Source organism: Gossypium hirsutum, chromosome D09 (genome assembly GCF_007990345.1).
Source record: "Gossypium hirsutum isolate 1008001.06 chromosome D09, Gossypium_hirsutum_v2.1, whole genome shotgun sequence".
Lineage (NCBI taxonomy): Eukaryota > Viridiplantae > Streptophyta > Magnoliopsida > Malvales > Malvaceae > Gossypium > Gossypium hirsutum.
In genome coordinates this window covers 52,953,963-52,966,599 of record NC_053445.1, presented here as the reverse complement: position 1 = coordinate 52,966,599, position 12,637 = coordinate 52,953,963, and the positions used below count along the sequence as shown (strand labels likewise).

The 12,637-nt window shown below is 35.2% G+C and overlaps 2 protein-coding genes across 2 annotated transcripts; both read left to right on the top strand.

Annotated features, from left to right (window-relative positions):
- Positions 1-1,294: 1,294 nt before the first annotated feature.
- On the top strand, positions 1,295-6,824 carry LOC107928990 (PH, RCC1 and FYVE domains-containing protein 1). The gene is made up of 9 exons (XM_016860305.2): positions 1,295-2,220; positions 2,521-2,607; positions 2,881-2,970; positions 3,085-3,171; positions 3,300-3,398; positions 3,475-5,538; positions 5,647-5,793; positions 5,877-6,178; positions 6,371-6,824. The coding sequence occupies exons 1-9, from the start codon at positions 2,173-2,175 to the stop codon at positions 6,534-6,536; spliced, it is 3,090 nt and encodes a 1,029-aa protein (XP_016715794.2). The 5' UTR covers positions 1,295-2,172; the 3' UTR covers positions 6,537-6,824.
- A 1,319-nt stretch (positions 6,825-8,143) lies between these two features.
- On the top strand, positions 8,144-11,969 carry LOC107929072 (putative E3 ubiquitin-protein ligase XBAT35). The gene is given in 11 exon segments (XM_041101389.1): positions 8,144-9,349; positions 9,439-9,527; positions 9,597-9,608; positions 9,610-9,663; positions 9,666-9,691; positions 9,837-9,918; positions 10,373-10,400; positions 10,403-10,474; positions 10,881-10,966; positions 11,229-11,608; positions 11,610-11,969. Coding segments are annotated over 11 exon segments (1,104 nt in total). The 5' UTR covers positions 8,144-9,297; the 3' UTR covers positions 11,833-11,969.
- The last annotated feature ends 668 nt before the right edge of the window (positions 11,970-12,637 follow it).

Genomic DNA, 12,637 nt, shown 5'->3' with positions numbered 1-12,637 from the left:
CCAACCCATGTGTGTTGTCTTAGTTTAATTTAATTATTTATCTTTTCCTTTTAACTTTTTAGTATAATTGATGTATGGTGAGGGGAATTTTGGATATGCTTTTCCAACTTGTAAAGATTGCAAATATAGCTTGTAGCTTTTGGGAAACAACATTCATTTTCTTTCAAGTTTCAACTTTTGCTTTACAACTCATATAAAAAATGTTACTACTTTTGGAAAAATGCAAAAGTTAAAAGGAAAAAAAAATCAAATCTAATTTATTGTATTTTAATAAATTTTTATTTTGATTTTATAATAAGTTACAAAGTCGAACCAAATTGAAACCTTTAAGGGTTGGAAACCCATCATCTTCCGATCCTCTCTTCCCCTAAAATCTAATTGGTTTTTATTTGATATTGTTTTTCAGATTATTAGATACTTTCCACTTTTATCTTTTCTTTTCTTGTTTACTTAACCAAATGATAACTTGTAGAAATGGGGTTTATTTTGGGTGAATTTCTCATAATTAACTAAAAGAGTTAATATATCATTTAGTATATATATTTAGCTTTAATGTTTAATTTCATATTTAGACTAAATGATTTAATGAATGTTTGATTCGTGCGTTATAGTAATATATATATAGATACTTAATTGGGACAAAAAAATCTTAAGCACTAAATTGAAGATTGAAGTCAAATTCAAGTATCGAATTAAATATCGAAGCTAAATTGAAGTATCGAGTGTCATGTCATCGAACTTTTTCCATTTGCTAAGTTTAAGGACTAAAATAGACCTAACTGCTAAGTTTAAGTATCAAAGTGGACCATAAAATGTACATGTATTAAAGTGAACCTAATTATTAAGTTTAAGGATTAAAAGTTAAATTAACCCAATTTGGAATCCCATGCCCCTGGGCTTGGTTCCCAAGCACAAAATTCCCTTGCTGGATCAAGTTGTACTTTCTGTTTCTTTGGACCAAGAGAATACTTTTTATTTATTAAAAAAAATAAAAATTTAATTTAATATTTAATTGAGTTTATAATCTATTCAGTCTAATTTAAACCATCATATCTAAAATGAAAAATTGCATGCAAGTTAAGAAGCTATTTTATTTTTTGAGATAAAATTAAATATTTTTTATTCAAATATTTGTAGTTTTAAAAAACCTGAAATATGCCTCTCTTTTTTCAAATATTTATTTTTTTTAATATTTTATTATATTTTTATAAGACGTTTGTTAACTTGTTAATTTTATTTGTAGAATAATGTGCCAAATAAATTTTTATTTACATTAAACAATTATTATATTAAAAGTATCTATGAATTTAAAAAAAAAATTAAGATTCAAAATCAATAACAACATTCAAAAAATTGGATCGATACCCACCGCAACGTTTTGGCTCGAAAAATAGAACTGCTTTTAAAACATCAACACCTCTTCCAGTTTTTTTTTTTTTTTGAAACAAAACACCTCTTCCAGTTTCAGTTCCATTTTGGCGGGACACTTTTTCACCCATATTCAATAAGCAATTAAGCAGCCATTAAAATGCTTTGTCGAGAATGGACAAGGGGTTTCTTCAACAGCAAACCTTCTTCAACTTGCATTTTGATCTTCCATCGGATTGAATCATCCATTTGTAAACACCTTGCTGTTTTTTGTTTTTTTTCAAACAGCTGAGCAGCCATTGCTACTACATTTCCATCAAGGGATTTGAGCCAAGCAAAAAACTATGGAGTTACAACTAAGATTTTCTTTTTAGATTTAAGCCAATTGTCAACGAAATAGAAAATGAAAATTCCTCGAAAGATGAAACGTGGAAACATGAAAGTAAGCCCGCCGATATCTCGCTTTGAAAACTTCTTTTTTCCCCCTCTCATTTCGCCCTTCCTCTCTCTTTCATTCCCTTTGCAGGACAAAGAAACAAATCATAACCCATTTTTTTGGATCACTTTTGGAACTCTCTGGGTGTTTTTTTTTTGTTTCTAATTTGATGTGAAAAAAAAAAGAATTTCGGGGTTTCTTTTAGTGGGATTTGGTGAAGGGTTTGGGGAAAAAAGGAGCTCTGGTTTTTGTTGATGAGAGGCCGAAGCAGTAATCATATGAATCTATGGAGATTAGGAGAGTATCAAGGGAATCGGCTAACCTTCAACGCCTGATGCTTGAGCGTCCTTTCAATTTCCTTAAATGGAATGGCAGATCTTGTTCGTCATTGCAATTCTGAGCGTGACATTGAGCAAGTAATTGAATAATTGAATTATTTTTTCATTTATGCTTTTTTTTTCTACAGAGGATTGTTTGGGATTATAGGAAAAAGGGTTTCTAATTGCATGAACTAATTGGATTAAGCTAATGGGTACATTATATTAATGACTCACTTGAGAGTAAAACTCAGAATTTGGTTTCATATATGATTTTATAAGCAAAATATGAATAAGAAAAGCTGATTTTGGTTCAGATTTTAGCATTATCGTTTTCATTGTTTGATTGTTTCATTTATTTCCCAGATTAATTCCTTACCCTCTTTTGTTTTATTGAAGGCACTTATCGCTTTGAAAAAGGGCACTCAACTCATCAAGTATAGCCGTAAAGGAAAACCCAAGTTTCGTGCATTTAGACTCTCTCCGGTGAGTTCACTTTTCTATGTATTACATCTTAATGTTGAACATTGCCTATAGACAAAACCTTCTAGGAACCATTTTAGCTTTTGTGATCGTATTTACGAATTGAATAGCACTTTCAATCATCCATGTATAGCACTTTATGATCAAATGACTGCAAAATCGTGTTGTTGTCAGTGGCAATGTTTTAATTCGGATTATTAAGACCAATGCAGTTCTTTCTCTCTTTGAGTAGTGTTTAAATGCATGTATGATTTCAATTTTAGCTTCATTAAACAGGATGAAACAGCACTAATATGGTTATCACATGGAGAAGAGAAGACACTGAAATTAAGCTTGGTCTCTCGTATCGTTCTTGGACAACGAACTGTGAGTTCGATTTCAGCCTTTTGTTTTGTTGCTTAACCACTAAGATTTCCGTGGCAGAAAAAAACAAAAAAAAAATAAAAGTGATGTTAACCATTTATTTGTTAATTTCTACAGGCTGTTTTTAAAAGATATTTGCGCCCGGAAAAGGACTACTTGTCATTTTCGCTTCTATACAATAACAGTGAAAGATCTCTCGACCTGGTTCGTGCCTGTTATTGCCTATACTGCTCTGTTCATTGTATCTTTGGATATGGCGATATGACCCTTCAAGTTCGAGTAACATAGATTATTATGCTATTTTTTCATATTAAATTTGCTTACCTCCCTAGATCTGCAAGGACAAAGTTGAAGCCGAAGTTTGGTTAGCAGGGCTCAAGGCTTTGATTGGACAGAACCGTAATAGACGGACTGAGAGTGTTTTAAGTGACGTGAGTTAACCTTTCTGCATACATGTGTATTTGTTGCCTGTGCTTTTATTTGCTAACTTCAGTGTCTTTATGACAGCTTCAAGAAGGATATTTTGTACGAAATGGTCCCCGATTTGGTACTGCTCTAGAATCAAACAATTTCTGTAAGGTGTCTATAGATTTCGGAAGCTCAGATGTGGTATCAGAACGTGAAAATATGCAGATGAGAAATAATGGTGGAGATGGTTTCCGACTTAGTGTTTCAAGCACGCATAGCTGTGCGAGTGGTGGATCTGCAGGTCCAGATGATATAGAATCATTAGGTGATCTTTATGTGTGGGGAGAAGTTTGGTCCGATGGACTTAATCCTGATGGGTCAGTAAGTTTAGTCCCAGCAAAAATTGATGTGCTAACTCCTAAGCCCCTAGAATCAAATGTTGTACTTGATGTTCATCAGATAGCTTGTGGGGCAAGACACGTTGCTCTTGTAACGAAGCAAGGTGAAGTTTTCACTTGGGGTGAGGAATCGGGTGGGAGACTTGGTCATGGAATAGAGAAAGACTTTAGCCGTCCCCAGTTAGTCGAGGTCTTGGCGCTAACTACTGTGGAATTTGTTGCATCTGGAGAGTATCAGACATGTGCTGTATCCACAGCTGGTGATTTATTCACTTGGGGTGATGGTACCCATAATGCCGGAATCCTCGGTCATGGCACCGACGTTAGCCACTGGATTCCAAAAAGAGTTTCTGGTGCATTAGAAGGTATTCAAGTCTTATCAATCGCATGTGGCGCATGGCATTCTGCTCTGGCAACTTCTGATGGGAAGCTATTCACATTTGGAGATGGAACATTCGGTGTTCTTGGTCATGGAGATCGAGAAAGTGTTAAATATCCGAAACTAGTTCAAATGTTAAGTGGACTAAAGACGATTAAAGTTGCTTGTGGTGTATGGCATACAGCAGCCATCGTAGAAGTTATAGGCCAAGCTGGTGTTAACGTATCATCAAGAAAGTTGTTCACCTGGGGTGATGGTGATAAACACCGGCTAGGTCACGGAAGTAAGGAAACTTATCTACTTCCTAACTGCGTATCTTCACTAATTGACTACAATTTCCACCAGCTAGCTTGTGGACATACGATAACAGTCGCGCTTACTACATCAGGACATGTCTTTACCATGGGTGGTACCGCACATGGTCAACTAGGTAACCCGAACTCTGATGGAAAGCTACCATGTCTGGTGCAAGAAAAACTTGTAGGTGAATTTGTTGAAGAAATTTCATGTGGGGCATATCATGTTGCCGTCTTGACATCAAGAAGCGAAGTATTCACTTGGGGAAGAGGTGCAAACGGAAGACTAGGACATGGTGACGTAGAAGATAGAAAAACACCAACATTAGTCGAATCATTGAAGGATAAGCATGTCAAGAATATATCATGTGGCTCGAATTTCACTTCAAGTATATGCATACATAAATGGGTCTCGGGTACCGACCAATCAGTTTGCTCTGGCTGCCGGCAAGCATTCGGTTTTACTAGAAAGAGACACAATTGTTATAACTGTGGTATGGTACATTGCCATGCTTGTAGTTCCAAGAAAGCATTAAAAGCAGCATTGGCTCCAACACCGGGTAAACCGCACCGTGTATGCGATACTTGCTATGCAAAACTTAAAGCTGCAGAAGCTGGTAATGCTTCAAATCCGACTCGGAAAGTTAGCGGTCTCAATTCTTCCATAGATAGTAGGGAAAGATCAGATAAGTTCGAAATAAGGCCTTCGAGGCTCTTGCTTTATCCCACAGCAGAACCAGCCAAGTACTTCGAGATCAGGTCAGGAAAACATGAGGCCAGATCCAATTCTCCGTCTCTAGTCCGAGGTTCGCAAGTACCATCACTTCTACAACTTAAAGACGTTGCATTTCCAAGCTCATTCACTGCTATTCAAAATGTTTTAAAACCTGTTCCTTCTCCTTCTCCTCCACCATCACCACCACCTCCACCGGGATCTTATTCTCCTATCAACTCGAGATCTTCTTCACCGTACTCCAGGAGACCAAGCCCTCCACGTTCCGCCACACCTGCATTTTCGAAGGGCGTTATGGAAAGCCTTAGGAAATCAAATGAACTTTTGAACCAAGAAGTATCCAAATTGCAAAAACAAGTACTTGTGATATATACCCTTTTGCTATTCCAATTTTTTCCATAATGTTCATTTGCAGCCTACCATAGAAACTAATTCATTTTTCCTCAACTTTTGATTGGTTATCAGATCAAAAGTTTGAAGCAGAAATATGATTCACAAGACATGGAGATTCTGAAACTACAAAAAAGTGCTCAACAATCCACTTCATATGCCACAAAAGAATCATCCAAGTCTAATGAAGCCAAGAAACTAGTGAAATCCATCACCGATCAGGTACCATTTCATTCACTTAAATATTTCACTTTGCTACTACATATATATAACCACTGATTGTACAATTCTATATTGTTCAACAGTTAATGGAAATAACAGAGAAGTTGCCACCTGAAGTTTCTGATGATGAAACCTTTAAAGCTATTCAAACTCGAGCCAAAACGTTCTTAAACCGACTTGAAACATCTGAAACTTATTTGCCTGCAAGCTTGGAATCTTCACCTATGGAAGGTAACACGGATGCAAGCAAATGGAGACCATCAGAGTCTTCAGCAATTAGAGACGGAAGTGAAAAAGAAATTACCGAACAATTCGAACCTGGAGTCTATATCACTTACGTTTATCACAATAATGGTGGAAAGATCTTCAAACGAGTTAGATTCAGGTGCGTACTTAATAGTTCATGCATACACGCATATATACGGATTTGAAGCTTAGCTCGGTTAGTTCATGCAACTATATTTACGTGTTGGTTTCCTGCTGACCGAGATTCGAATATTAGTCTCATTCATTGTACAAAAGTTGCATTGCAAGTGTTCAATGACTTGCATATATTGACACTCCAGCATTTTTGCAGTAAAAGGAAGTTTGATGAACAACATGCGGGAGAATGGTGGTCCAACAATAAAGATAGGGTGCTTATGAGGTACAGTCCAAACGCGGCAAAACTGGCTTCGGCTGTTTCATCCCCTACTCCACTGCCGGCTGATGAAGAAACCAGTGAAGCTGCACCCCCTTCCTAGAGTACATGTGTTCGGTAAATATTCATTCATATGCGAGTACAAGGGTATGATTTCAAATATACCCATGTCGGATACAAATTCGTGTCCAACACTTACTCGAGTTAAGATCAAGGGGCTATCTTGACAACAATGGATCAACAATTAGGGGATTTATTTGTTTTTAGAAAAAAAAAAGGGTTGGCTATATAAAATTCACTTTGCCTTAAGGTTCTCTTGATTTCTTAAACCTAATTTGTAACTGTACAATAGATAATTTTTTTTTTCTTTTTAAATATGATCTTTGGTGAAGCTATTTTATATATATATATATTAGAAATTGATTTATTCAACAATAGTCAAGTGAAAAAGAATATATTTTTAAAACCTTTTATATGCTGTTGACATGAAATCGATAAACCTTACAATGAATCAGTACTGTTCTTAGTAATAATTTTGTTTTTCGATTTTAACAATAACTTTGAGTGCTTGAGATTATCTAAAGATGTTATAGGTTCAATAGGGTAAAAGCATCTCATTAAGATGGACTATGCATTATACACAATCATCTATCAAGAAAATGTGAGTATTTGCATTTGATAGGGTTTGAACTCGTGCCTTACAGTAGTAAAAGTATTATAGAAGCTTTTGTACTAAATGTTATATTGCACGTTTGCATTTTGTCCTCCTTATTCAAAAAATGGGTAAATTAATTCTTTTACGTTAAACTAAATAGTAAATTGACGTTTCTATTAAAAATTGCATCTATTTTTACCATTAAAACCTGGTTCATGTACATCAGCATGAGAAACATGAGGCACGTCATATGTAACTATTTGGTTATTTCATTAATCATGTTAGTTTTTAATTGTAGAAATAAATAAAAATTTTAACAAAAATAACCAATTTGCTCTTCAATCTAACATATAGAGACTAATTTTATCATTTTTTTGAATAGAGAAAAAAATGCAATCTAACTTTTAATATATAAACTTCCATAATACTTTTACGGTCTTATAACACATGTGACACTTACGAAAAAATAATTAAGTGCTTATAAATTGCATCGAGCCATGTTTCGATTCTTAAAATTTTTTCAAATTTGGTACACTCTACTCAAATAATTCAATTACTATTTAAAGTATAATAAAATATTTAAAATATAAATTTCATATTAATATAAATTTTATTATTAAATTTAAATAAAAATATTTTATAAAATTAAGCAATTTAAATTCAAACAATCTAAAAAAAAAGTCATGTCCAAACTCGAGCCCACCTGAGCACCGGGCAGATAATTTAAACATGTCTGAAGAGATAGTCTGTCGTTAAGGAACCTTGTTCCCGCCATTTTAGTACACGTCATTTCAGTTAAAAAAGAAAGGTATAATGACATTTTGTCGTCCTTAACCTTTTTAGAAATAATCAATTTAGACCTCGCATAATTGGATGGAAAAATTAACAGTGCCGTTAACTTGCTGATGTCGATGCCACATGTGCTAGTTGCTTGCGTGGCAAATTAATTAAAAATTTCAAAAAATTATAAAAAATTTAAATAAAAATATTTTGTATGTCTTTTTATTACACTTTTACTTCAGTATAATCCCTCTTCCTCTTTGATCAGACTTCAGAGTAAGGGAAAAAAGGAAAGAAAATTATTCATCAATAGTGGGTCTTGGGGATAACAACAATCCCAGTTGCCACAGCAACAACGACAAAGAAAAAGATAAGAAGAAGAAGCGTGTGGAAAGCACCATGAAGATGAACATCGACTTTCAAATCGGTGATCGAATGGGTTTATTTGGACCACCACCCCAATTCTTCTTCTACGGTGGGTTTTGGGGTGCAAAAAAGTTTGGAGAGAGGGATGCAGATAATGGTTTTTGAATCACATTCCTATTTCAAAACACAGTGATAGGTTCTTGTCTCCCTCTAAGCTAAGTTGATTTATATGCTCTAAGGATTGAATTGCATTCCCAAAAAAAATCATTATACCACTCTGATATGGCTGATTCAGTGTTGATTTATATGCTCCAAAGATCAATGGGTTTCTGTAGATTATTAATTGAAGTCAGAAATATAATTATATTGGTTCAAAGATTAATGAGCTTGTTTTTTTATTGTTAAAATATGATGATTTTTTGCGAATGGATAAAGGATGGTGATGGATCAACGACGGTACAGCAACGGTGGCGGCAGAGACGGAATCCAGCGAGGCATCATAAGAAAAAAAAAAAACCTGCCTTTTTCATTTGCTTGTTGTCAACTGTTTAAAAGCATTTTTTTTGAATTTTGGTTTTTTTTGAACAGTTATAATTTGTTATTTTTTAATTTATATAATTTTTACAATTCTTTTTTATTTTTTAAAATAATTACTTATATGGTATATGAGATAATATAATGCCACATCAGCAATTAATACATGTAGACCACCACATAGCATCCATATCAGCAAGTTAGTGGCATTATTAACTTTTTTATCTATTTTTGACTAATTTGACAAAAGATAATAGTTTGAGGGCTAAATAAAGAAAAAAAAAGAAAAACGGCTAATTTGATTGGCTAATTTGATTATTTCTGAAAAGGTTGAGGGTGAAAATTGTCATTATGCCAAAAAGAAATTAACACTTAAATTTTCTTTATTTCCATTGACTTCCCAAATTCTTCTCTGTTAAGAACCCATTCGTAATTTTGGGTTTAATTTCCATTTCATTTTTCCGGGAAAAACAAATACTAGTTCAATTTTCCATCGGCCAAACAGAAGTGCTTTTTTTTTTCTTTTTGAATGGGACAACAACAATCGAAAGACGGATTGCTATACAATCAAGTGAATTATGGTAACACTAAAGGGATTAAAGCTCTTTTCCATGAATTGCTATACAAACTGTGTAGAGTTCTTTTTAAGTGATTTGTTTAAAATTTTCAGCAAATCCATTGGTTATGAATGATGATTGCCAAGCACCACTAGATGTTGCTAGGGCGAAAGGATACGTCGATGTCGTATGGGATATCGAGGTATAAACGGACCCTTCATTTCCGACACTCTACATATTTGCACAATCTGCTCACATTGATGCTGTGCAGGATCACATATGTTTTATTCTCCGGTTGGATGCGAGAGTTTTATGGACAGGAATTAGTCGAAATTTTGTTCCTCCTCAAGTGGTTTCAAGAAAAGTGTGGGTAATCTAGAATACTTATTGGTGTCAGTCGTGTTTTGCTTGTTTGTTGCTTTATGCCGTAGAAGCCTTATGCCTATAGTTTCTATTGTTCCAATTCCCTAAACAAAAAAGTGTATGTTCTCATTAATGCGTTTGCTTGCAGTTGGGTTGTTGTTCTACCGATCGGTTCCCGTAATCATACGAAGCCGTTCAAGTTGGGGCTGGCAATATACTCCAGTTGTCAGGTGCTCCAAATTTAATTAGTCTGTGTGTGTGTGTGTGTTTAATTTATAGCAAACTAAGGATGCAAAGAATGGTGAAGTGAGCCAAACATTAAATACATCGAACTTTTTGACCTCGGCTAAACCAGTACTTCAAATACAAAAATCCATGAGCTTGTCTTAAACTGTCCTGCATCTTATCATCAAATTAGCTTCAGCTTTCTTAAATACCTATGACGGTACGATGTGCATAAATTGTGAGTTTACTTACTATTTAGCAGTATGGTATTAGTTGTAGAAACTATGTATGTATAGCTTTTGAACTGAGCAAAGTTTGGAGGCTACTTGATGCATGGATAACAAACATGAAAGGAAAAAAAAATAGCAGTAGAATAAATTCTGAGTATGCAAGGTTTTATACCCTTTTTCTCCTTGAGTAATTTTCCACCTCTTATTTGGATTATTGGTGAAACAACAGGATGCCGAACCACGTACAGTTATTGCATTGTGAAAGCTAATTTGGAGGAACTAAATCTGAACCAGCCTGATCCTTCGGTGACAATCATCGATAACGCAAGCCGTAAGGCGTAAGTTCTCTTGCCAATGTTTCTACTTGTCAATCCCGTTTTGGCTATATTTTGCTTAATTTTATCTTTATGATTGTCTCAAGACATGGGAGGCGGAGGAAAGGCGTAAGCATGGTATTTATCAGTTATTAATAAAAACCCCTGAATTTGACTGAAGTTTCATGTAAACATGATAAAACTAGAGTTCTATGATATTGGAAATCACCAGTACTCGTTCGCTCAAGTCTTTCTTTGGATAAAAGGCTTCTTTCCCTCTTGTGACTGCTTTGCCAATAGGTGAAAACTGGTTATTTAGTTTTGATGCTTGGATACTACGTTTATTTGTTTCGGGTTTTGGATGATAAGAAGCATGTTTTTCGACATTGCAATTCGCGTCATCACGGTCTGGTTCTTTTCCAGAAACAGAAATCGAACTTGCACCTTGCAACGAAAATGACATGCAGCAGCTTCATTGGTTTTCTGACGCATGCAAAGGAATTCCACAGGTATTTATCCACGCTTTATATACAGATGTTTCTTTTATGCTTCTTTTTAAAGTCATTGGTAATAGGAAGCCGAATTGTTCTATCAACAATCGTGTTTTTGCCTCCCTCTTACGATAATTCAATCGTTGTCCAGTTAGAGATTGTTGGAATTGATCCGAGAAAAGGTATATGTTTTTGGACCGGTTGCTTGAGGGTGTTGAATAGTTAACTGGTTGATTTTTACGTCGAATCTCCATTTTATTTATGGCATTGGAATATGTAGGCCAGGATTCCTGAATTCCTGCATAATTCTCAGCCTCCGGCTGCTCCTGCAACTGCACGACCGAACGCAGAGGATTTAGAATTGGCAATGGCGATCAATGCCTCTATCCAATCAGCTATTTTGGAGACATCTATTGTCGATTTGCACTCTGGAAATGGAGCTAGTGCATCTGCTGATTGGGGTAGCTCTTCAAGTACCAGCGAATGGACTATGACCGAAGCTAGCTTCGGTACCATTTCAACTGAGGTCATCGAGATCCATAACAATGACATTTCTGCTGTTCCACCAACTTCAATCCCATCAGCACCACCAGCCACGAAAGAGGTCGTAGAAGATAGTCCGATCCAATATCAGTCAATCGGTTCCTCTCCCATCAATGCCTTCCTCAAACTGTGAAAGCTTACTTTATAGTGCCGGTAAAACAAAACACGACGAAGGCCCTTTATGTACAATATGTATGGATGCTCCCTCAGAAGCAGCCTGTGGTCCTTGAGGCCATGTCGCCGGATGTATGCGTTGTTTGAATGAGATCAAAACCTAGAAATGGGGTTGCCCTGTTTGTCGTGCCGAGATTCAGCAGGTTATGAAGCTTTATTGTGTTTGACATTCACATCCGAGTTTTCCCGACCTGTAAATTTTTCGATGATTTCTGCACGTTGAAGAATTCTTTTTAAATTTTCTTTTAGCACTTGTTGTAAAATATATTTAATCAGTTTATTAGAACTATATAAAAGTACTAAATACCGTAAAGGCACCCATTGAGACAATACTAGCTCTGTGCAGTTTCGCCATTGATAGTGTTCCATCAGGCCTAGATAACACCTAAGTCAACAACCTCTAACAACTAAGTCACTGTTACACAGCCTTATCACCCACGAGTTTTGCAACTCAGGTGATGGCACGGTGCTCACATAACAAAGATTTTGGAAAGCACCAACCAATCAAAGGCAACCACATTTTCTACACGATCAACCAATATATGCCTTCTCTAACCTAGGGGTTACAGGATTGGAAACACTTTTTTTTTTACCTTTTAAAATATATAAAATTATAAATTAATAATAATAAAAATTACACTTTTAACCTTCAAAAATTATAAGATTTTAATTTAATTCTTTAAAAAATTATAAAGATATTAGTTAAAACAATGTTCAAAATTCAAATTGTACTTTCAACTTTTATCAAAATTTATAATTTATTTCCGACCACTTAAAAAAATATTTTTATGGTTTCACCCCTTTCTCGCCTCAACCGAAGTCTACATGCACTCATTCCTCATCCCTTTTCTCCTCCATCTCCATTGCTTAATGTACGGCTCTCCCTCCAACAAAATGAACCGTCTTTGATCTCCATCACAATTTTCTTTATGTTATTTTTCTCATGTCAACAAAGCCAACCAAAAAATAAAA